The sequence below is a fragment of the Xylocopa sonorina genome, chromosome 6, assembly GCF_050948175.1.
Source record: "Xylocopa sonorina isolate GNS202 chromosome 6, iyXylSono1_principal, whole genome shotgun sequence".
NCBI lineage: Eukaryota > Metazoa > Arthropoda > Insecta > Hymenoptera > Apidae > Xylocopa > Xylocopa sonorina.
The window spans coordinates 2324780-2349503 of record NC_135198.1 but is presented as its reverse complement, the minus strand read 5'-3'; the positions used below and the strand labels follow the sequence as shown (position 1 = coordinate 2349503).

Below are 24724 nucleotides of genomic sequence, written 5' to 3'. Positions count from 1 at the left end.
TTAAAAAATAGTTGTTGGTTCTGATTGTACAAAAGTTGTTGAGTACGGAACTTTAGAAACCTCGGAGCAAGTTCTCGTGTTTCGAGAACTCGAAACTCTTGCGACCCGAAATTCTAAAAATTTATTAAATGTCGTAGGAAAATATGCAGTCGTTTCAGTAGTAATAGTTTGATCATGTTTGTATTTTTGCATTCACTTGTATCTATCTTGCAAATTAGTATTTGAAAATTGTAACCTTCGAAAAAAATATCTCGTATTTCGAAACCTTTTGTTTTTAATAAAAATAATTGTGTTCGAATAGAAAAACAGAAACATTCACAGATTTTGAAGCTTTCAAAGTTCCAATTGATCTGAATTTCAGAATATTTTAAATATCACGAATTCTAAACTTTCAAACTTGAATATTTCAGTTTCTGATAGCTTGTTACAAAGTTCTCGTGCAGACTAGATATAGATCTTCACAAACTTTTTGAAAACACTTTGAATATCATACTTTCTATCGATCGGCGAATAGAAAATGTTAATTTAAACAAACACAGGAATTACTTTGTAGAAAAGCGTAATTACACTTTCCACGCGGTTTGATTTTTCCAAAAGAACAGAATATATGCGGTGGATTTTCTGGATCGTGCCAATGGGACTCGAACGCATCGAGCGCAAGTATTTTAATTACACTGGCATATCTCGCATGATTACGTTTCTCGCCGCGAACATATCATTTCACGGTAGGCGCGGATTTATTTCCCGCGGTCAAATTAAGTCCCGTCTTCCGGCCGGCGGTCGTAAATATCTCACTCTTCTAATTACACTCTGTTGCCGAGATACTTTTAACGAGAAAAGTGCCCGGACGGTGATACGCGCGCGATGCATTCTTTTGATAAACGTTTCGAGTACCGTTTTTTAATTCCCCATGCGCGACTCCATCATCGTGATTCTTTACCGCGTTCAATTACGACTGGCAAATTTGTCCGTGAAATCCGTGCAAGAACGCGTATAAATGCATCGATGTTAAACGCTTTGCGCTCGAGGGTTTCGGAGCCATTTAAAATTGCCAACAAATTAAGATGATCGATAATTAAATCTATTTTCGATCCGTATTTAAATCAACTTTTGTTCAGTGTTTTGTTACCAAAAAGGTAATATACCAAACGATTAGTGCATAAATAGCAAATGGTTCATGTAAATAAAAAATGGTCAGTATGGAATTAATTACTGTTTATAGTATCATTACGGTTAGTATAGAATTTATAAACACAGAATATTATATTTAAAGATCTCTTTATACGTAAAACAAATATATATAGTTTTATTTTGCATATATTAAATTAAATTATAGTTAATAACAATAAGGTTAAGTTATTTTTTATTTCCGATACTTAATACGTAATAGTAAAAATATATGTATATATAATGTTTAATTTCAAAGTGTAATACTGACGGAAAGGAATTAAAATAGTGATCAATACATATAAGCCTAATATTTAGGATAATAGAGACTTGTAAAAAATTCTGCTAAAAATTGTGAAGTAACACATTTACCTTTTCTCTTGTGTATTCGAAAAGTAACTCGATATAGGAATTGTGAATTATTGCGAGGAAACGCCAATAACAAATTTTGTGTGTGTATTCAAGAATATCTGTGAATATGTGAGAACATCACAAAATATTTGAAAATTTCGAATAATTCAGAACATAGTTGGGGAACGTGCAGTTCGTCTCCGTGAGTTTGTTGTGCGGTCTTCATAAAGGCTAGTTCTTATATTAATTAATATTTAACTATATATACATATGTATATGTTTAAACAAATGAAAATACCAATAGTGAAATATAAAAAATGATACCTGCCTCCTTTATTACTATCTAATTTAAATGTGGCCTCTAATAGTAAAAAGGTTTCCCACCTCTGCGTCAGAATGTCTATTAAAGGATCTTGAAAATATTTAAAATGATTTTATATTTAAGAAACACGACCGTCTAATTAAATTCATTTTCAGGAAGCAAACGCGAACTCGAATCTAATTATTCTGATAGTATACATACCAAGATACATCGGAACCGTACTTTGTACCATCCATGAGTTCTCAGCTCATTATCCGGTAATAAAAATATGCACGAGCACAGCGAAGCGATACAGCCTCGTATCTAACCGCTACTCAATTCATCCAACGGGATCGAATCGGTTGAATACAGAATTGGCCGGCCTTTTAAACAAATAACCTTGAGGTGAGCGCGTTTTTCGAATATCACAGAACCGGTCCCATCTAGTTCGAATCAAAGAGAACGATGACGAGTCAGGAACTGATGTAACGAAGGCGACATCCGCCACGCGACCATCCTGTCTGTCCGCGAAACCTGTTCTACGGAGACTTATGTAATTAATTGTTTGATAGACGGCACACGATTATACCTGTGCAATTCTCGTTAACCCCTCATCATCTCGAAAAACGTGCAATCGTTAACGTTACAATGCAAATAAATTGCAATTCGCTCGAAAAATAATTGAAATCAGTCGAGTAACTTATCTAAATTACCGAATACTTGTGCGAGTTGTTTATTTGAAAAGTGATCTAAATCCAATCTCGGGAAAATTACGCTAGCTATTTCGATAGTCACATTCCTTCCTTATCTTTTCATTTCAAAGCAAATTGTAAATAATATCTTTGAAACGAGGACTAGTCGATTAATTAAACGAGACAAATTTTTATTCTCAAAGTGAGAGTTTCAAATGGATACAAGATATGTTATACGGTAAAATTTGATGAAATAAGAAATAACTTTATCTTTTATTATTAATATACCATTGTTTTATGAGCTTGGATAATGATTTCTTAAATAATAATCGTTTTACTAAATATATAATTTTAATATAAATTAAAATGTATTAACCTACTACAATAATGCTACGATGGTCACGTATTATTAGTTGATTAAAGTATTTTAAATAGTTATTAGTAATTTATTTTAACAACATTGATAGAAAGTCTGATGTACGGAAAATTACTTCGTGTATATAAAAAAACAGATTAATTTGTACGCGATTGTCTTTTTAAATTTCGACTGATTACCGTATACAATTATTACGTTCAATACTTCCAAATTTTAATATTATAAACGCTACAGTACCTTTGATTATTGAGTAATATTAATAACCAGTACCTTTAATAATAAATATTTTCATCCTGATTCATTTGCTGCTTGTTCTGACTATATTTTTACCGCCAGTTTTAATACCACTCCGTAAATTACGAAGATAATACGAATTCCTATTTTCGTAACGGTTAATTGGAAGAATTCTCAACAGCATCCCTCGAAAACACCCTTAAAAGTTACGAATTGTTAAATAAAACGCCGAGCGAGGAACATCGCGGAAAGCGTAAGAATTAATCCTCAACTGGCATTAAGACGCGGTAACTTCCGTTTCGGAAACTTGCCCGCGGAAAAGGCGGTGATCCGGAACCCCCTTCACGTTTATTTAAATTTATTCATTCGACTGAATTATCCCCGCAACTCCTCACATCCGCGAAACTTTATTTTACAATAATATGCATGCAAATTCTGGATAGGGCAACCTTTGGCCACCTCTCACGTTTCGTGGAATACACGGAACGAACGGAACGCCACGGGAAAATCGCGAATCGCGAAAATATACGCGATCGTCGAATACGAAAAAGGCGAAAGGAAATGTTGAAGCGATAGAAATGAGAAAAATAATTAACCGATACACTGGACGCTTTCAACTCGAAACAGACTCGCGGTAGCTGGCTTCTGCGTGGTCGCTGAAACGCGATAACGCCATTTAGCTGACGATACGTCTTTTCATAGAACCGGAAGGATTTATCTCTGCCACGCAAATTTATTTGTTTGAACATGTTCGTAGCATCAACGGACGATTTTTCGAAACATCAGTCTATTCTTTTTAAATATTTTAAATATTTTCTTTCACGTTGCAGAACGACTATTAATAATCGTACAACTGAAAAGTTGCAGATAATTATTTATATTAATGAAGACAATAACTTTACAATTTTAATTTACGATGAATTACATCGAATCCGTTAATTTTTTGTAAAAGTAATTACAAAAAATATTATTATATTTAATAAATATTAATATAATAAATATTATAAATTTCATCGAGTAGAAGAAGAATGTGCACAGAGTGCACATACGTTACAGGGAACGATAAAGAATCTGCAGCGAACGGTAAGAAATTATTCACCAAACTGTATTCCCAAACATCCCCGCTGAACTATAAACGATTCTCAATCCAGCCATAATATTCCCATTTCCCGTGCAAATACGCTCCATTCCTTCTCGTATAAACATCGAGAACCATCCGGCTCATACTTCTTTCTTTCTATTTTCTAGTCACACGACACAGACACGTATGTACGCGCAAACACAATTTTTGCCATTAAAATTTTTTAATTCCAACAACACGGACGAAACGGAAAAACGAGGGAAAAAGAAGAAAATAAAATTAGAAATAAAAGGAAGGACAGAATTGTATGGTAGTCTCCTGGTAGATTTCTCTTGTGGACATCGATAGATGCCACGTACATACGAGGGAAACAATCGAAATGTCTCGTGGGGCGGTGGAGAACGGAAAGGAACAGTGTCACGGTTATTGGGTCGTTTTATAAGGCGAAGGACGTGGGCAAACTTATTCTCCGCGAGTAAAACCACGGTTCTTAACACCGGCGACAGGACAAAGAGGCAAATGCTTGGAGTCCTGTCGCGAGCCGACGTACGCCCCATTCATCGTTAAGGGGTGAACGAAGTGGACGTCGCGGCGGTTCGTTCCGCTCGAATTATTGTCAATAATTCCCTGGGAGAACGGGCATCGGTTGTAATTGGAAAGTGGCGTAGGCGATTCATAATCGTACTCCGCAGAGTTGCTCCACGATACGAAAATTGCTCTCCTTAGTCGAGGATTTCATAATAATAATGATAGCAACAATTTAAGTAATAACAACGATATTTACATGTAAGGTTTCCACCTAAAATCGAATTCTCCTTCAACCAGATATTTGCAGGAAATTGCTAGTTCTTGCAAAATTGTGAGAATTGCAGGTACGTTAAATGTTGGCATAACTGAGGCCAGACTACGTAGAAGAACCCTTGCGAATATTACATTATTTTTATATATTAAATAAGTATTACGTTGGATTTTATTTCTATAACAGTTCGGGTGGACGAATTTATTGACAAGTAAGTTAATTTACAAAAGATTGAAGAATTTGATCTGAAAAAGGATGAATTTCGTCTACCAATATTACACATTATCTGTACTACTATTATAATATTTATAGGTAACAGTATTTAAAAGTATAGCAAAGGAGTGAAGCACAGATTGTAATTTATAACATTCAAAATAGCTAAGCAACAAATATCCTCTGAAAAACGATAAAGATTCGTGAGATAAATTAATATTACGGACAAATTTGTTTGCGAACGAGTGTAATCTGATTGTACAATTTTTGTTTAAGTATGAAAGGAATAAAAGACAGTCATTTCAAGAGTTACGACATTTAAGAAATACTACATATCCTGTGCAATCAGGAATATGATTAAAGTTTGTAATAATTCTACGTTATTCGCAAGTAAAAATGTATATTAATACTATATACAAAGTTGCACATGTTGAAAGTTATGCAAAGTACACCTTAAGAACTGCTATCCCATATTCTTAACTAGGCAACTTCCTTAATTAAATTCAGCTGCGAAAAATGTTGCGTTCGAACAGCGCAATTCGTATATAAAATGAGACAGAATTAAAAACAGGTACAACGTTACGAAAATTATAAGAGAACGTTCAATGATAAAGAGCAGAGTCTTTGTAACAAGTAATACTTATCATCACTGAATAAAATCTAATAAAGAATACGAAAATAAGAGCTCCCCTTCAACTTCTATAATCCTCGAGTCGTACCTTCAAAACTTTCCTACCACCAAAGAACACGAAGTAGAGAAAACATAAGAGTAGAAAAGTCAGGGGGAAAGAAAAATAACTCAATATTTTTCCTTTTTCACAATTTAAAAATTCCTCTACGTACAAAAAAAGAGACAAACATGTACGAACATTATACGATTTTTTCAATTTATAGTTTCGAAATTCCACTTGCGCAAATCTTCTCTCGCGAGGAGAACAGAGCTCTAACGACACGTGACACGGGACACCCTAATTCGGGCAGAACTCGCGCCGCTGCGAGATTGGAAATTTTAATCGCGAAACAGATTCGATTTCGGGTGTTGTCGAAGCGAACCGCGGCAGGGAGGAGGGCGAGAGGGTGCTGGAGCAGCCGTCCGAGGGGGTTGAAACGCGTCGAGATTGGACCAGCCGGACAAGAGTCTCCTATCGGTCGTAAATGACCGGCGGGTGAAAACGTTCGCGCGTGGAAAAAAAAAGTGCGCCGAAGATCGATCGTTGACGCCAGGATTAATTACAATGCAAATTGATCCCGGCTACTTTCCCGACACGGGGCAAATTGATTTTCCGTTAATTAAATGTCGCCATTCGATCTGATCCTAATTAGGATTCCCTGTTCGCTAGCCAGCGTCGGATACGGGACCGTCCCGTCTCCTCTCTTCGTCGCCAGTCTTCCCGGTTCGAACGGAAGGACCTCGAGGAGATCTCGAAAGCTTTCGAACAGCTTTTCCTCTCCGACTGAAGCGACGAATAAGAGAAAAAACCGGCGGATGGTAGGGGAGGGAAAGGAAAGCGGGCGAAAATAAGAAGGGGAGACGTAACGTCGGGGATGGGCTGGCTGAGAAATCCAGCTTTACGCGCGAAGTACCAGCCTCGTCGAATAATCGATGGACCCGTGGATCGATTCAACCGCCGTGGTGGCTTTTTCGACGCTGGAACAGTCGGAACGGATGTAACGGAGAAACCGAGAGTGGAAGAAACGGGACAGAGTGACTCTCCGCGTTCGTTGGTCGGGGAAGAGGGGCACCGGAAACGGCGGTGTTCCGCTCTGGAAAACAGAGACGCGTTCCTCTCGAGGAAAAGCCATTTTCTCGCCTCGCGCCGCTTGTTTACTCCGGCTCATTTATAATTTCCATTGCACACTGGCTGCCTCTTGTTTACGACGTCGCGTCGATTGGCCCCGGACGGATCGACGATTCCTGTTCGCCAGGGGTGGTTAGCGTCAGGTATTCCCACTGTAAAACTTTTCCGCGAATCGTTAACCCTTTACGCTCGAGAGGGTGTTTTATGCGACAATTCTAACGACGATTAAGCAGCGATACTTTGTGTAGGTCTTCAAGGCATAAGAACAGTACCAGTTCGAAAGTTACTTCTTCAATCCTATATGCTTCTTATCAGCTAGTGTACCATTGTATTTCTTACGTTAATGCTAAGATATTCTTACTTTAAAAGTATATGTAAGACACTTGCCTAATGTAAATAAAATTTACCAGTTCGCCCGAGCGAAAGAGTCCTCGAGTGCAAAGGTTATCTTCGAACTCGAGACACTCGATTAGCTTGTTCCGAAGCAAGTACGAGCACCCATTGGTACCGCGGAACCGGAAACTGGCTCGAGCCACGGTTGCTCGTGTGATGTATATATTTTTTTGATTTTTTTTTTTTTTTACACTTTGGATGTACGTGCCCGGTCAATTGTGATGAATGGTGCGTGACACGTTTTTGGGATTTATGTTTCCAGGGACTTGGCGAAGTTGAAGAGCTTTTAATGGAAGCACTCGGTTTTTTTTTATTATGAGTGATTTTTCGGAAAAATTGCACATATATACAATCAGAAAGTTTACACTTAACGCGTTGGCATAAATGCTGTCAATAGACATCCAATGGTTGGCATTGTAGATGCAAATTGTGGCCACAGGTGTGGTCAATTCATAAGAAAATTTGTTAGAAAAAATGATGAGATGTTACTATTTTAAAAAATTTGCTTTTGTCTTCCGTCATCGATGTTATTGTAGCAATCGAAACTTGTGCATTACGTGATATTATTGCGACAGCGTATATTTATTATTGTAGTTAGCACGCGTAATGGAATATTATAATATTGATTATAGTGTATCGATTGTTTAAATGATGTATGCAGTGCAGTGGAACACGCCGTGTATACGAACCTGTCGGAGGGCAGCCAGTTTAAATAACTAGGTCGTTCATACAATAGGAGTCCGCTGATTTCCCCCCCTGCTTGCGACTTTTCATTCAATCAACCGGAGTTCACGTTCAGATCAGTGGATTCATTCGTACATCCAGCTCATTTTCGGATTATGAGAGTATTTTGATAATCATAATTTTGGGAATTATTTGCCGCGAGGATAATGTAATCCGATAAAACCTAGTAAATTAATTATACGCTTATCGGTTTAATACATAGAAACAGCAGAGTTTTGCCAATTTGTAAAATGCACGAAGTATATTTTTTATTATTTGTTTTTACTAAGGTTTCTTTGCGAAATTTAATAATCGTTCGCATAATTAAAATAATGATCGATGCAATGGAGTTAAAATAGTATGAACCCATCTGGAGTTCACTAATACAAATATCGACGAAAATTTCATCTCACTAAATGGAGTTAGGGTAAATACAATTTTGCTATAACATAATTGATATTCGTGATTGACAACTTCAACAAAACTGCTTAATTATTTAAAAAATTTTTGCTGCATCCTGAAGCAATGAATTTTATATAAAAAAATTTACAAAAATATCTGAATCGTATTTAGGATACGTCCATCAACAAATGCTATAATTGTAAAATTCCTGAATTAGATGTTTTAAATTTATAATTCGCGACAAGTATTGTCATTCACCGATTTATATATTTCTCGAAACGGCGAATAAAGCTGATCCCAGCAAGAGGGGCACCAACTGACTTCGTGCTCTTGTCGCTCGAATCGCCTCAATTCCAAGAGAATTTCCTGCCGTTCTTCTACTATTCTCAAAGAATTCCCAATTCCGTTCTTCCAAAGGAATTTCTTTATTCGTCGAATTTCTTGGCCACAAGCGCAACCGAATGATCAAAGGAGCAGGAATTAATAGGAGTCTGAGGTGAGCAAAGAAGAACAATATTCGGAGAACGATATAAATGAGACAAGGTATGCTAACGCGGAGGTTCTCGCGGCGAATCGAATGTATTCCAAAAGGTCACCCTATTGAATAACTAACCGATGGAAATGTGGCGTTAAATGTTAAAATGTTTTACTGCATTAGCATAACAAACGTGAACCACGATCCTCGTCACAGTTGATAATAATAATAATTACTTTCAAAAAGCACACGTATAATAAAATTAAGTACATATGGCATTGCGAAAACAGCAAATAAACTGATTTTAAAAGAAAATTGAAAACAGTTCGTACGAAATATAAAAATATAACTTATACATGTTAAATGCATTAACCTTAAAATAAAAGTGACTTGTAAAATTAATTATTATCCATTTAACTCTGAAAATTTGATAAACCACGATAAATAATAAAATTCAACTACTTATAATTTCAATTGGTGTCACATTAAAGCTTAAAAGACAAACCTAAAATAAGAACAAAATGGCGATACACTCGATCTCCTTCTTCAAATATGTGAAGAGACTCGTCTGCGAGACTCGTCAACAGATTCCTCGACAGAGAATTCTAATACGCGTTACCCTGGCACGTACCATCGCGCGAAAACCAATCGATCGTGTCGGCGAATCACGAATCTATCGAAGTTTCCGGGGCAAACACGGTGAATGGTAACCGGCGTGCGAAAATCAGGGAACAAGCAACATCCGTCCGGAAGTGGAAGACGCGTACCATTGAAACGGATCCGTTCCAGTTTCGAGCGTCGCGATTTTGCCGGGCACAAAGCGGCGTTGTCTTCGTTAGCAAGGGCAATTACTCGGCTCGAGGAAGGAAACGACCTAACGACAACCTCCATCGCGAGGGAGGAAGCGTCTTCGACCAACAAAGCGCGGTTGGAATCGTTCTAGCTTCGAACCGAGCACGATGACTCTGTCTCCTTCCGTGAAATGGCCTCGCCTCCAATCCCTCACGCTGCTCCACTTCCAAAATTTACGCGTTTATTTATTTATTTCGACGGGGAATGAACCTTCCAACACCAACCAGTATTAGAGAAATTGAAAAATACGGATATGTGAGAAGCAATTTCGCAGCCTCTGTGTTTCACTTAGGATTTCACTTTTATAGTTTTCGTAGCAGAAATAAGTTCACAATGCCATTAGGCTAGCAGTCGTTGTTGTTTCAAGGATTTTCACTTTCTTTCCCATTGTTCGAGTACAAAGAATTAAATATATTTTTAGTTAGTACAAATACGTTTGGCATTCGATACACAACTGGCAAGTGGTAATAGAAATTCATTATGTATATAAAAGTATATAAAAAAATTGCTTTTTTTTAATCGATTACTTAAAAAATTAAATATTTTATTCTAAAAAAACTACGATGAATTCTAAACGAGAAAGGATAACTTGTAATAGATATTAGTATTAAACGTCCGGCTCTTTCAGAGCAATATTTAAGTGTACGGTCGCATTTTAGAAGCTATACTTTTTCTAGGAAAATTAATGTGTTTCTCGTAAAAGACATTATTTTTTAAGAAAATTTACGAGGTTTACACAGGACGGGTCGGGTAAAATCAAATCGAGTCTATTCAATTAACTAAGCGCAGAGTAGACCAGGACAGAATTTAACAAACATCATAAATATACACATCAAGCAGATTAACAAACATTACATAATACTCAGACGATAAAGTTCGCGATTATTGAAAGAAACGAACATCTACACAACTTGAAAAATCATACAAAATGTATAATCCATTCGATACAAACTCAGCTCTCTTATTGTTAACATTAAGCCAACCGAATGAGATCTCTTCGTTTTAATGACAGTCGCTGGATGACCGATCGGGAACATCTCCTACTTTTGTTTTAGTAATACATGGTTGCCATTATGTCTGTTTCCTTTTGTTATTATCAATCGATCGTTTCGTTATCATTCAATATGTATTATAATTCAAGATTATTGTCATCAAATATAATTGTTCATTCAAGTAACTTTTAGATGTTCTTCGACTTTCAGGTAGTGAATACTAGTCCACGTTAATTGAGAAAAGTGCGCGATAGACAACGTACACTTTGACGTACACTGTGTTTGCTAAGCGTTAAGTTAACAAGAGAAGCAGCGTCCACGATCATCGTCAACAAGAGCACGACACGTGATGTTACAAAATCAAACGAACAGCTGATCCGCCACCTTGAACCAAAAATCCAATAACCAGAGCAACGCGACGGATGATCGAACCTTCGAAAAGAAAATCAATTCCCCGGGAAGAACGAGTTAACCCAACCGCTGGCTGATTTAATATCAAAGCCAGTTATACTTGGTACACTGACGAGAGCAGCTGTTTGCCAAGTTGGGTTTCCCGCGGGGTACCCGAACGACAAGTGTTTCAATCTCTCGAACGTTTGTTTCGATCCTCACCGAAGGAAACCGCTGGAAATCGATGTTTCGCGGGAAAGGGAGGGGTATTGTTCGATTAATTTTCGTCAACTCGCGTTCGGTCTTTCGTCGCCAGGATTGCCTTTTAAAACCTGACCCGACCAAGTCGGATGAAAAATGCCCTCGCGATGGTGGCGCGGCCTGGTGAACGTACAGGTTGCACGCGCGATGGCTGCGCACCCTTGCTCCGTGGATCGAACGGCGGAAATAAAGGAAAAGGGTAGCCATGCTTGAATCGGATGCTGCAACTTTTACGATATATTTTAACTCCGACCAACGCGATTTTTTACTCTGTCCGCCGGGTCGTTCGGAGAGAAAAATGCGTCGGACGAAGGAAGGGGACGTTTCCGGTTCGCTGGGGAGCAGTTCGAAGGATGTCGTGAAGCATCGCCCGTTGCCCCACGATCGGTAGTTGGGTGATTAATAACCGGTTGCGCTCGACGAGCGAGCATTAACGAGATTGATAATGAACCTACCGCGACGATCTTTTTTTCAGAGTCGGTGACTCGTGAGAAAGTTATTGGGTTGCTGTAGGGGTGGGTTAGTCTCGCTCGAGGTGCACGCTTTCTGTCGTTGGCTGGGAGCTAGAAATTTTGTGGTAATTATCGTGGGATTCTGGTATAAATAGACGTGTAAAAATGCAAGTTTATATCTGGTCCGTTTCCTGAGAAATACGAATATATTTGGAAGTATCTTGTATTATGCACGTAAAGTTTATAAAATCTATACGAAGAATGAGATAAATGTGGAAGAGATTGATTTTTATCTTTCATAATGGTCCGTTTCCTGAGAAATACGAATATATTTGGAAGTATCTTGTATTATGCACGTAAAGTTTATAAAATCTATACGAAGAATGAGATAAATGTGGAAGAGATTGATTTTTATCTTTCATAAGATATGAGCCGTTTGTTGTAGCTATCTAAATTGTTACATTTTGCAGCAAATTGTAAATAATATATTTAAAATCGCTAAGATTTTGTACAACGAAAACAAATTGAATAATAATTAATTATTTGCCAAATATTATTAATTTTAATGTAACATTTCTTTAATAGTAAATAAAAGTTGAATATTTTTCATTTTATAACGTAAAATTGTATAAATTTCTTTTTTCCATAGACTTATGCCTTTCTAATAATTATGACAACTATTTCATTAATTTTGAAAGTAGCTTAAGTCTGAAGCGCGATGCTTCGTGTAGCTATAGAATAAAGGAGGAAGAAAGAAAGGAAGGAAAAGAGAGGGGAAGAACGTTTCGTCCTGGGCCTGCTAGTGGACTCATCAGTAAGGCTTCCTAGCAGACCCTGCCTTAGACGCTGGGATATTAGGGACAGTTAAGAACTTCTATATATTGGAAAGGAGAGGCTAGCGAGTACTTTCAGGAAATTGTAGGCTGTGCTGTCCCTCTAGTGGCGATAGTCGAAAGGCCGCCACAAGTCCATTTATATCGAAAACATATTACTTTTTAAACAGTGTGTTAATAATGTTAATTGGATTGTAAATTATACACCCTTAGAAGCACAAAAACATTATACTACCAATTTCATTAGTTACCAATATTTATAAATTTATTCAAACGCGAACCCTTAAATATCTCGATTTTAACATAAATAGACTCAGATCACTTTTAAAATAAACGGTTCATATAATGCGTTCTTGTCCGTTAAAAAATTTGTATAGATGTTATTTTATATTTCTTAAAAACTAACCACTAGCTGAACGTTTCCGATATAAATAATACGTTTAGAATACGTAAAAAAAAATACTGCAAGATTTTATAGAGAAATAGTGACGCGAAGCATGTATTCTTCTCAATAAATAAGATTTTAGTAACTGAACGAAATTTGTATGTTCGTCGCGTGCGGACAATTTCCCGTTCAATTGTCAATTTCCAAAGATTTCAATTTCTTTGCGTCTCGAATCACTTAGGTCGTTTAAAAGGGAATAACCAGTCACCCCGGGGCGATTTCTCTGTCTAATATTTTCATCGACGTCACGTCTATGATACTTGAAATTCCGTCCCTCGATCCCCGTCCGCCTACCACCCTCTCGACTCGATTTATCCGCGTCTTTTCTATCGCGTCCGCGATTCTCCTGGCCGTGGAACGATATACGACAGAAAGTAGCCAACTTTCGAAGGCAGTAAATTTCCGGGTACGTCTGTCACCGCGTGTAAATAACGCGCGGATCGAATTTTTCGACGCCGGACACCGATTCGAGCGAGATCCTTTCCGATGCAGCTTGGACGTTCGACTGGTATTCTCAGTGAACGCGGATATCCTACGATTCTGATCGAACTTCTCCAGCTCATACCGATTATATAATCGTCTGCTGCGACGGGATAACGCTTTCGATTTAATTAATACTTCTTCTTATTTTTAAAGAACGGAATTAATAACGGAATTGTATGTGAATATAATCGAATATCCCAAATTTCATACATAAGAGTGTATGCGTGCGTGTATGTGAATGCATAGAAATCTGGATAAAAGAATCGAGAATGTTCAATGAATGAATCTATCTTTCAAAAAGTGGACGTACCGAAATAGCAGTCTTTAACAAGAAACGTGTGGAACACTTTCTTGTACAGTATAAAAACACGTACTTGCAAAAGTAAACGAACGAAGCAGTCAGTGACTAGTGTACGACTTAGAACTAATCTATAAATACAAAATTGGTGTGGCGAACAGCGTCGCGAGCAACCGCGTTAGATCCGAGCCTCGCACCTTCAGAGAGCGAACACGAGACGCTAATTCCGCGCGACGAAACGCGACAGTGCATCTATTCTTAAATCCTAAATTACCATTGCGAATGTAAGTACACGTTATTACCGGCGCGTTTGCACGCGCATAATAGCGCGGACCAAGCAGGCTTGTGCACACATCGTGTGTTACGTACACGCGCTGGCAAACATGCATGACAGGGCATCGCAGGGGGTGGCAGAGGGTTCACGTATGCGTAGTATCGATTCATCGATGGAATTTTCGAGGATGGGTAAACATCGATGACTTGAGGACCGCGCAAGGCTTGCCAATCGTCGCAATGACGATGATGAAGGTGAACTGAGGGCGATCGAGGGTGCGGGTGGATGTTTGCGCGGAAATAATTCATCGGTTGTAACTGAGCCGAGTCGTCGGGCTCTGTGATTTCGGATGATTGAAAGTAACCTTCACGGTTGCCGAGCTTCCACTCGGTTTTTAATAATTCATTGGTAATTCTATCGGTGGCGGTTGGTGAAGTCGATGGGTCGTCGGGGATGTTTGAGAAAGATTTTTAGAAAAGGTTTGAGAATATTCGATCGAGGTGTAACCTGTTGGGTCTGCTAGGTTTTCAGACGATCGTTTCTTTTCTAACGTTTTCATGAAAATGTTGATTTTCTGAATGAAAAGTCTGAATGAAAAGAGAGAGAGAGAGAGAGAGAGAGAGAGAGAGAGAGAGAGAGAGAGAGAGAGAGAGAGAGAGAGAGAGAGAGAGAGAGAGAGAGAGAGAGAGAGAGAGAGAGAGAGAGAGAGAGAGAGAGAGAGAGAGAGAGAGAGAGAGAGAGAGAGAGAGAGAGAGAGAGAGAGAGAGAGAGAGAGAGAGAGAGAGAGAGAGAGAGAGAGAGAGAGAGAGAGAGAGAGAGAGAGAGAGAGAGAGAGAAGAGAGAGAGAGAGAGAGAGAGAGAGAGAGAGAGAGAGAGAGAGAGAGAGAGAGAGAGAGAGAGAGGAGAGAGAGAGAGAGAGAGAGAGAGAGAGAGAGAGAGAGAGGTCTCTGAAGTTGCACAACTATTCATAAATTTTCTTGCTTTACCATTGAAATGATTAAATCGATATACTCTACTATAATACTAAAAAAGATATTTAGGACAAAAGTGTATTCGATTTTTGGGATATGATATCCTTGAAAAATCCCTTGAAATACCAAAATTACATTTTCTCAACTCAAAAAAAAAAACATGTAGTCGTCATCCAATATTTTATTTAGTATTACGTTCTAGGGACCCTTGTTACAATCTACTCCTGTAGTTTCAGCTTAGATTGTAAATACATATAGTTGTAAATCAGGATTGCATGTTGGGGATTATTTTTAACGATATCATACAATACAAAACTATAAAATGTAATTTTTTCAACGTTACCTGCATCATTTTTATTTTTTGCTCTTTCACAGTTCATTTTTTTCCTTCCAATTTAGAAGTTAGTTTTATTTATTTTTTTATGACGAGATGTAATATATTCTCAGAGAGAAATGTGTTCATCTTGGTAAATTATGAAAAATAAAGGTTAAATTTCTAATTCTAAATTCCCTCTCTAATGGCGAATCGTGTTGGAGAATCGCCACAGACTATTTGATTAATCGCAAAAAGTATGCGATAGAGGATGCACGTTTTGCCGATATAGGATTGCATAAATTTTTTACGCACTTTTAACCTTTAGCATCCGATAGGAAATATGAGCACTCACGTGCCAGCAATTTCCCTCCTCCTTTTTCCTTTTCCGACTTTCTGCCACAGTGTTCTTTTCTATCGAAGCTTAATTCGTCTCGGTCAGATACGCGAGCAATTATCGTAAATAATGCAGGTGTAGGCAATCGATGTGTTGTTCTGCTCGTTAAATTAACGAGAAAATTGATCGCCTCTTTTCTACACGTTCAATATCTCAAAGGATTCATTATACGTATCGAAAATCCTAAATTTATCGAATTCGTTAACGATTGCAACAATTCTTAGATCTATTCAAAATTGAAAAAAGCAAAAAAGGACAAACGAATCTCTACAAATTTTAAAAAATTCAGATACGGTTAATGTATAATAATCAAAATAGAAATTTATAGGTATACTATATTTGATAACTATAAAACCACGTCACAGTTTTCACATTTTTTGTGCATTCGATTGAAATAAAATGACAGCGTGTAACAAACCGTGACGTGAAAAAAAAGAACAGAAAATTCCGTTTCGCAGTAACAATGAATAACACGCGTGCACACCTCTTTTTTTCTCTCTTTTTGTTTCACTGATATTTAAGGTCATACCTCTTCGTAGCTTGCAAGTGGTCACTGTGCACTGTCCACGAGTGACCTATATAAAGATGGATAAAAGCGTTTGGTTTTATGCCGTTTCATAGCTGTAGAATCAATATCAGAACAGAAGATTTATCAAACATGAACCGAAGTCAAAGCGCAATAAAATATAACGAGCAGGATATGTTTAACAATGCACGCGGTCTATTTTATTTTCAATGAGTTTCAATATTTAACTACGCGTGTGGGAAATTCCTTTTTTTTATACTGTTTATCTGCCGTCTTCTGAACGCTCGCAACGTAACAGCGCGTGATTTATCCATCTTATTTAATTTCAATTTATACACATTACCTATATTGCCTTGAAAGTAATAAACTGCCGATAGAAAATTGCATTCATTTTAATTCTGTACATTCAATACACATATTTAGATCAAAATAAAACGCTTCGAACAGCTTCCAAAAAGTACAGATTAGAAAGAAAAAAACAAATCTTTTATAAGGTGTAAATAATATCCGAAAGGAGTCCGAAGCGCTTCAAAGAACCTCGAAAAAGCGAATGTACGCGAGCGTAAAAGTTCAGAGGAAACGTGAACTCGGGGATGCTTTGATAGTCGGAAAACTGAAGACGTGTGTACGCGGCATTTCGAAGAAGTCGCATGAGCCTCGCAGAGAGTTTAGCTGCATTTTTCATTGCATCGCACCGGTCTGGAATCGATCCCGCGCAAGAATACGAACGGGTTGCACGTCCCCCGGCTACGTATTGTCGTGCTTCTTGCAAGGAAAACAAGGAACAACATTTCCCCGAAGGATACACGCTGTAAGCTCCTCCGGTTCTCGCTAGATAGACAACCCCGGTGACCCCACTCCCTTCCTCTCCCTCTCTCTCTCTCTCTCTCTCTCTCTCTCTCTCTCTCTCTCTGTCTAGGGAATAAGGCATTGTTTCGCGGCACAGAAGCGTCGACAATGCTCTAATGTCTCCGTTCGGGGATTACATCGCTTTGAATAGGGTACGTGTGTGCATGCCCAGGCAAAACGGATCGTTTACACGCGCGCCAACGCTGATATACTTAGGCGACAGGTATACCTGAGGCGCCACTCGACGATACTTATTCGCGTTCGACGTTGGATCGAGTGCTCCACAAGTTTCGCCACCCCTTGATAGTTACTTTGGGCCGGGAGATCGGAGACCAAGGTGCTTCCGCAGTTTCGCACATCCGTGACAGGTGTTTCGCGTACAGGTGCGCGCAAAAGGTGAATGAATTGGAGGATTGAATTTCCAAAGAGAGTTGTTTCAATTTTTTGATACAAGCTGGCGTCGAAACGCTCGAGGGTACCGTCTGGCTTTTGTCGCCTCGAAGGAAAAGGGAAAACGATAGGCACTATGAGGGTGGTTATAAATTAGACCCTTCGCGGTGCTCCGTCGTGGAAGGAGAGCTTCATTGCGCGATCGCGATGCAGGGACGGCGATTCATTCTGAGAACGTCCTAGTGGAAACACCGAGACAATTTAGAAGCTTTATTACAACATCTCACAAAATTACGCCCTTAGAATAAGGAAAATGAAAAAGAACAAACAGAAAGGAAAAGCCTTCAAAGTTATATCATTTATTATCGAATATTGTACATAAACGTATCAGACATAAAAATAGAAAAGTTCAAATTCCTTGCAAATATGTTCTTGAACGTTATTTCGTTATAAAATAGCCTATTAATGTTAATAATAAATATTATATGACAATAATTTACCGGTAGCGTTTTATTATTAAAAATTGAAATAAATTATTATTTCATTTATCTAACATACCTGTGTCATTATTTACTATAAGTAAAAATTTAAATTTACTTTAGTGTCCCTAAAAAGTTTTCGAACTTAAAAAGTGTTCCGCGATAAGAAAAGTTTGGGAAACACCATGTATCTTGCGAATAAAGCAAAGCAACGTGCTTTTGAAATTTAAAACATGTTGCACTTGAATCCTTCACCGTTCAACCATGTATCCGATAATACGAGTAATTTGGGAATGCACTCCGAAAAAGAAAGAGTTAACTCGCGTAAATCACGATTCCTGTACATATAATGCAGAATCTAGAATTTAGTAGAAAAGCTGTTCATCTAATTTCAAAGTCAAACGTCATTATGGAAGAATATAATTGATCATCTCTCCTCTTCTCCGAAGTAATTAGAAACTGCGATTCCCTTGAACTCGATAAGTAATACAATATAAATTCCTACCACCATTTGATAACGACCTACGTAATCATCTAATTTCAAAGTCAAACGTCATTATGAAAGAATGTAATTGATCATCTCTCGTCTCGTCCAACGTGATTAAAAACCGCGAACTCTACCACAGAATGAATTAGAACGACGGGAAAGGAGCGCATCGACGATCTTAGAATCGACGGGTCAGCTCGCGCGGACGTTTCGAAACGGAAAGAACGCGTGTGTAGGATCGATCCGGAAATCACGCGTGCACGAATGATCCAGCTGCGCCTCGTCGAATGGGAATGGCTCGCGCGATGAAAACGCTCGATGGGAACAGATCCATGCGTGCATACGATCATGAATCACGCGCATTCCTTCTATCATCGGTATAATTACGTTTGCCGTTGGACAACCTGGTTGCGCGAGGGAGCACACGTCGCCTCCGTGACGGCATACACACGCGTACAGAGCCGATCCTAACGCAATATACCAACGTCACTTGATATTTGCTTGCGGGGCAATAAAATCGCTTAAGCAAAATGAATCAGCGATCGACGAGCTCGAGAGAAGCAGCCGGAACTTCACTCGAACGATTATTCTTACAATATTAATTATAGTATCCCGAACCTTTTGGGGATCGATACACAAATCATTTGAATCAAGTTATTTGCTAAAATATTAAGATTAGGTTGTGGCGGTTCTCCAACACCCTCCATTCGAGGGACACTCTCGTCGAGACCTCCGTTCGAGCATACACTTAGAATAGTTTTCACAGAGCGTATACTAAGCCTTATCGGACGCTAGCTTTTGGTTTAGGTTGTAGTTGTTTTCAGTAAATATATGGACAATTTTCAGTATTATAAGAACAGCATTTTTATCGGAAATTATTTATTTTTTGAAGCAGTAATGCGAATATGCAAGATTCAAATAATTATTTCTAAGTCTTTAACGTATGACATTTCTTGTAGCAACCTCCAACCCGATGAATCATTCTCGGATTTCCAATTCTTCGATTTTCAACAATCGTTTGAGTTAACAACATTTTTTCTGTCTCATCACTAGAATAAAGAATTACTTTCACAATTGCTTTCGAAACATTCACGGTTACTATCGGTAACGAGATTTATCAAAGGACCCTAAACCCAAAAGCCATATGTTTTCGTCCCCAACCGATTTTCTTTAATCCTTGCATGTTTATAGATCTGTATGTGTGACTCCAACTTTATTAAAAGACCTAAACAAGGCAAACATAATGTTGCGAATAATAGAATGCGTAGGTCTTGTAAATATGACAGATGTAATTGTGAGCTGTGCGATGATGTCAATTAAAATGAATATAGAATAAAGCTTCTGAGGACAATGTCGTAATTGCAATTTAGCTTTTCTAAACAATGGTGTCTGAATATCCAAGCCATACTTGTTGAAATCTGGAACATAGCTTTTCTTGCTGATAAAAAATTGATACTTTCCAGAAAGCAAGTGATCTGCTTTTTTGATCACATTTTGCAAGTGATAGTTGGTATGATCCCGTGAAAGATATTAAACACTTTAATGTCCAGGCTGGGAAGTCTTAACAATGTTCCAGTGTCATGTTTTCAAAGTTTTTATTTTTTTTACAAGACCTTCGCATTCTACAATTTGCAGTATTATGTTTGGTTTGTTTAGGTCTTTTAATAAAGTTGCAGCCACTTCTGGATCATCGTTATCACTGTATATTCGTTTAAAGTATGCGTTGCGAAGTGCACTTGCAATTTTAAGCGTCGCATGAAAGTAATGATGAGAATGAAGAATAACATACAGAAAAAGAAGGATAGTCTAAGTAACATTAAAGTAAAATATAGTGAATTCGGAATATACAGATCATTAAAAAGTATTTTCAAAAACAAATTCTTCTTAGTACAATAATAATTCCAGTCTCTAATGATAATAATTTTAATGATAAATCGCAATATGTTAAGAAAAGCATTCGTTTTGCTCGAATTTTGCGTCCACAGCTTGCGCATCGACACGAATTTTATATTATAACTTTTAAACAAACAGTTTCCCGAGGGTAAGATTTATACCATTTAAAGAGCATAAAATGAATTTTTCCCTATACTGAGTTTTTTTGGGTATAGCAGTTTTTCCCCATTTTTCACTAATCCCGAAACAAGAAATATGCATAAAATATGACTTAAACATTCTGAAAAAAGAAAAAATTATATAGCATTCGAAAGCTTAATTTTTTGTGATTTTTTGACACAAAATTCAAGTCGATATCTTTTTTCAGTCAAAAGTTACAGCTTCCGAAAGATTTCGCTAAATGCGTACTTTGACCCTCTTCCCCTCCCTTATTAAAAGGCCCGACAGATAGATACGCTGGCAATTGATGGCACACATACAGATCTACAAATATGCAAAGTTTAAATAAAATCGGTTGGAGGCAAAAACATATGGTTTTTGAATAGGGTCCTTTTCTTTATTCACTTTTTGGGTTGAATACATTAAAAATTGATTGATATATTACTGGATATGTTAGTTACTGACAGGGCAATCGTGCGCACATTTCACAGACGGTGAGTTTTGACACGATCCGTCTTGTCACCTCCCATGTGACATACCACCGCAACGACCAAGTACTGTTGTCACGTCAGAGGACTTAGGACTGTAAAGGGCTAAAAAAATAATACGTATAAATTCGTTAAATTATGCTTTAGTACGAAATATGGAAGGGTTTTCTTCAATTTTATTTATCGAGCAACATTTGGCAAGTGATAGCACGCAGTTACAAATTAAATAAACAAATTAATTATTGATAAACTTAAGAAGCACCTTGATTATGACCATAGAATGTAAAATTTGAAGGTTTGACGAGCGAGGTTTATTTAACTATTGCAGCATTTTTGAAGTTTGAACATTTTTTAAAAACACTAAAGCAAATTTTAGTTTTTAGTTATAATAAACAATAACACAGCTATATTAGATAGACAGAATAAAAATTTAACTCAATTCTTATTTCACACCTATAAACAAAACGTTTCTCAATTTTTAATAATGAAACAGACAATATTTTATTGTTCTCTATGTTGCTTTTATAACTTTCCGTGGAGCACTTAGTGACTGTTTGCGGAACATTCAAATTTTCCACGAAACACAGTTTGGAAAACTGTGAATTATTGTTACAAACATGAATATAATAATAAGAAAACTGGGAATTCTAGAAAAGTAACAAATCTTTAATTATTATTATTGCTACGGCCAAATTTGTATTTCGAATTACTTTATGCTAAATATAACAAGAAGAAGGCCACAGAAAGTAAATATTGACGTAGATTGGGCTACAACAATTAATTTTACTTTGTAATATTGACGATTGAGTGGAAGTTGGCTAGTGGTATTCTTTCGCGAACTATTCGATCTCGCCTTGTTTTGTTAGTAGATATATCATTATTTGTTAAACAATGCAGCGCGTGATTAGTTCGTTTCAAGAGATAACGTTCAACTGTCGACACATCAATGCTATTTGTCGAATAGCTATATATGATGCTTCTATATTGATATGTCGTGTGCTACAATTCCAAGTGAATCACCTCCATTGTCTGAAATTTCAGTGAAACTACGAGGGTTGCTATTTATGTATTCGGAATAACAAACACGAACAAATATTTATCATTGAAAATGGGTTTATTTGTTTTTTCGAAATATTCGCTGCGTTGATCGATACACTTTTACATACGCTCGAACCAATTTTCGTAGCACTTTTTCCATTCCGATTGAGGTATCTGGAAAACGTGCATCTCGAATGCATCAACCGTTATCTCTGACTTCCTCCTGAAAATAGTTGGCCACGTAGTTTGTTCTTCGCGTACGGAAAGAAAAATAAGTCATTGGATGCACGATCAAATCAATTTATGATTATGATCAATCGAATCAAGGCTACATGACAGATGAGCAATCAATGCGATATTTCAATATTGAACTTTCATATGTCAAATATTGAACTTTTTTGAGTGATTGTGTAACGTCCAGGGATTCCTCGATCTCACGGTATGTCATACCACGGATGTTTTGTGGCATAAGACCTTCCCTAAGTTCATCCACGAGAGAGCGACGGTCACGATTGAATTCACTAGAGCAAGGGACATATAGCGGTTTAGATGGTGCTCCATCGTCCAAAGTCAAAGTGAGTTGATCGATGCACTGTTGTTGGGATGATCCACGACGAAAATCGTAGTAAATCAACTCGTAGAAAATTTCCACGAGTTGATTCTATTCCTGAATTGCGATGAAAATTGGAAGTCACGGTAGCAATCTAAAATAGCGTAGGTATAACAAAATTTTACGAGTACGTATACCATCGAAAATGTTTACCGATTTCGGATACATAAATAGCAACCCTTGTAATATTTGGTACGATTCGTGGAAGAATAACGGGTCGATGATAGGTTAAATCGTTTCTTAACACGTCAACGTTCACCATAAATTTGATAATGGACGACAAAAGGAAATTTTTTTAATTAACGATTATTGAAAATAGCCGTCATTTGCGTCTAGAATCTCAAGCATTGGAAGTCTATACATAGTATTTACGTTAATTTGTTAATTAACTTATTGCTTACGAAGATTTACAGAGCATATCGATGCTGTGCTTTCATAGATACTGTCGCCAAATGTATTGGTTGTCCCTTGCTTAATTTTACTAAATATTGAAAAATCTAACATTAGTAGTCGCATGCAATAATTAATATCCAACAACATATCATAACGCTATCATACACTTTTATACGTTCAACATAATTTGAAACAAACTTTATACAAATTTATAACTAAGAATCCAAATTTAATTTAGTGTTTGGGTAACACTGATTTAGAGTTTATTCGTTGGCATAAGCAGATAATATTTCGTATGTTTTAATTATATAGCGAGCTTATTAACTCATTTGCATCATAAACGCGTGCATGCGCGGAATTTTCCTTCTGGATTCAAGTATTTCTTTGGATAAAAGCAACAAAGGACCCCATTCAAAAACCATATGTTCTCGCCCCCAACCGATTTTATTTAAACTTTGCATATTTGTAGATCTGTATGTGTGCCATCAATTGCCAGCGTATCTATCTGTCGGGCCTTTTAATAAGGGAGGGGGAGAGGGTCAAAGTACGCATTTAGCGAAATCTATCGGAAGCTGTAACTTTTAACTGAAAAAAGGAATCGACTTGAATTTTCTGTCAAAAAATCACAAAAAATTAAGCTTTCGAATGCTATATAATTTTTTCTTTTTTCAGAATGTTTAAGTCATATTTTATGCATATTTCTTGTTTCGGGATTAGTGAAAAATGGGGGAAAATTGCTATACCCAAAAAACTCAGTATAGGAAGCTCATTTTATGCTCTTTAAATGGTATAAATCTTACCCTGGGGAAACTGTTTGTTTAAACATAAAATTCGTGTCGACGCGCAAGCTGTGGACGCAAAATTCGAGCAAAATAAATGCTTTTCTTAACATATTGCGACTTATCACTAAAATCATTATCATCGGAGACTGAGATTATTATTGTACTAGGAAGAATTCGTTTTTGAAAATACTTTTTAATAATATGTATATTCCGAATTCACTGTATTTTACATTAATGTTACTTAAACTATTCTACTTTTTCTGTATGTTATTCTTCATTCTCATTCACTTCTTTCATGGGACGCTTAAAATTGCAAGTGCACTTCAACACGCATACTTTAAACGAATATACAGTGATAACGATGATCCAGAAGTGGCTGCAACTTTATTAAAAGACCTAAACAAACCAAACATAATACTGCAAATTGTAGAATGCGAAGGTCTTGTAAAAAAAATAAAAACTTTGAAAACATGACACTGGAACATTGTTAAGACTTCCCAGCCTGGACATTAAAGTGTTTAATATCTTTCACGGGATCATACCAACTATCACTTACAAGATGTGATCAAAAAAGCAGATCACTTGCTTTCTGGAAAGTATCAATTTTTTATCAGCAAGAAAAGCTATGTTCCAGATTTCAGCAAGTATGGCTTGGATATTCAG

At 37.2% G+C, this 24724-nt stretch overlaps 2 protein-coding genes across 2 annotated transcripts in view; both read right to left on the bottom strand.

Moving 5' to 3' along the window:
- The window catches only part of Maf-s (MAF bZIP transcription factor K), a 475183-nt gene extending 455240 nt beyond the window's left edge, over positions 1-19943 (bottom strand). The window contains exon 1 of the mRNA XM_076896733.1: positions 19940-19943. Coding sequence (XP_076752848.1) covers position 19940 — 1 coding nt within the window. The 5' untranslated portion in view covers positions 19941-19943. The remainder of the gene's footprint in view (positions 1-19939) is intronic.
- Positions 1-24724, bottom strand: part of LOC143424557 (extracellular serine/threonine protein CG31145) — a 118307-nt gene that overhangs the window by 90052 nt on the left and 3531 nt on the right. The gene's annotated exons all lie outside the window — the stretch shown is intronic.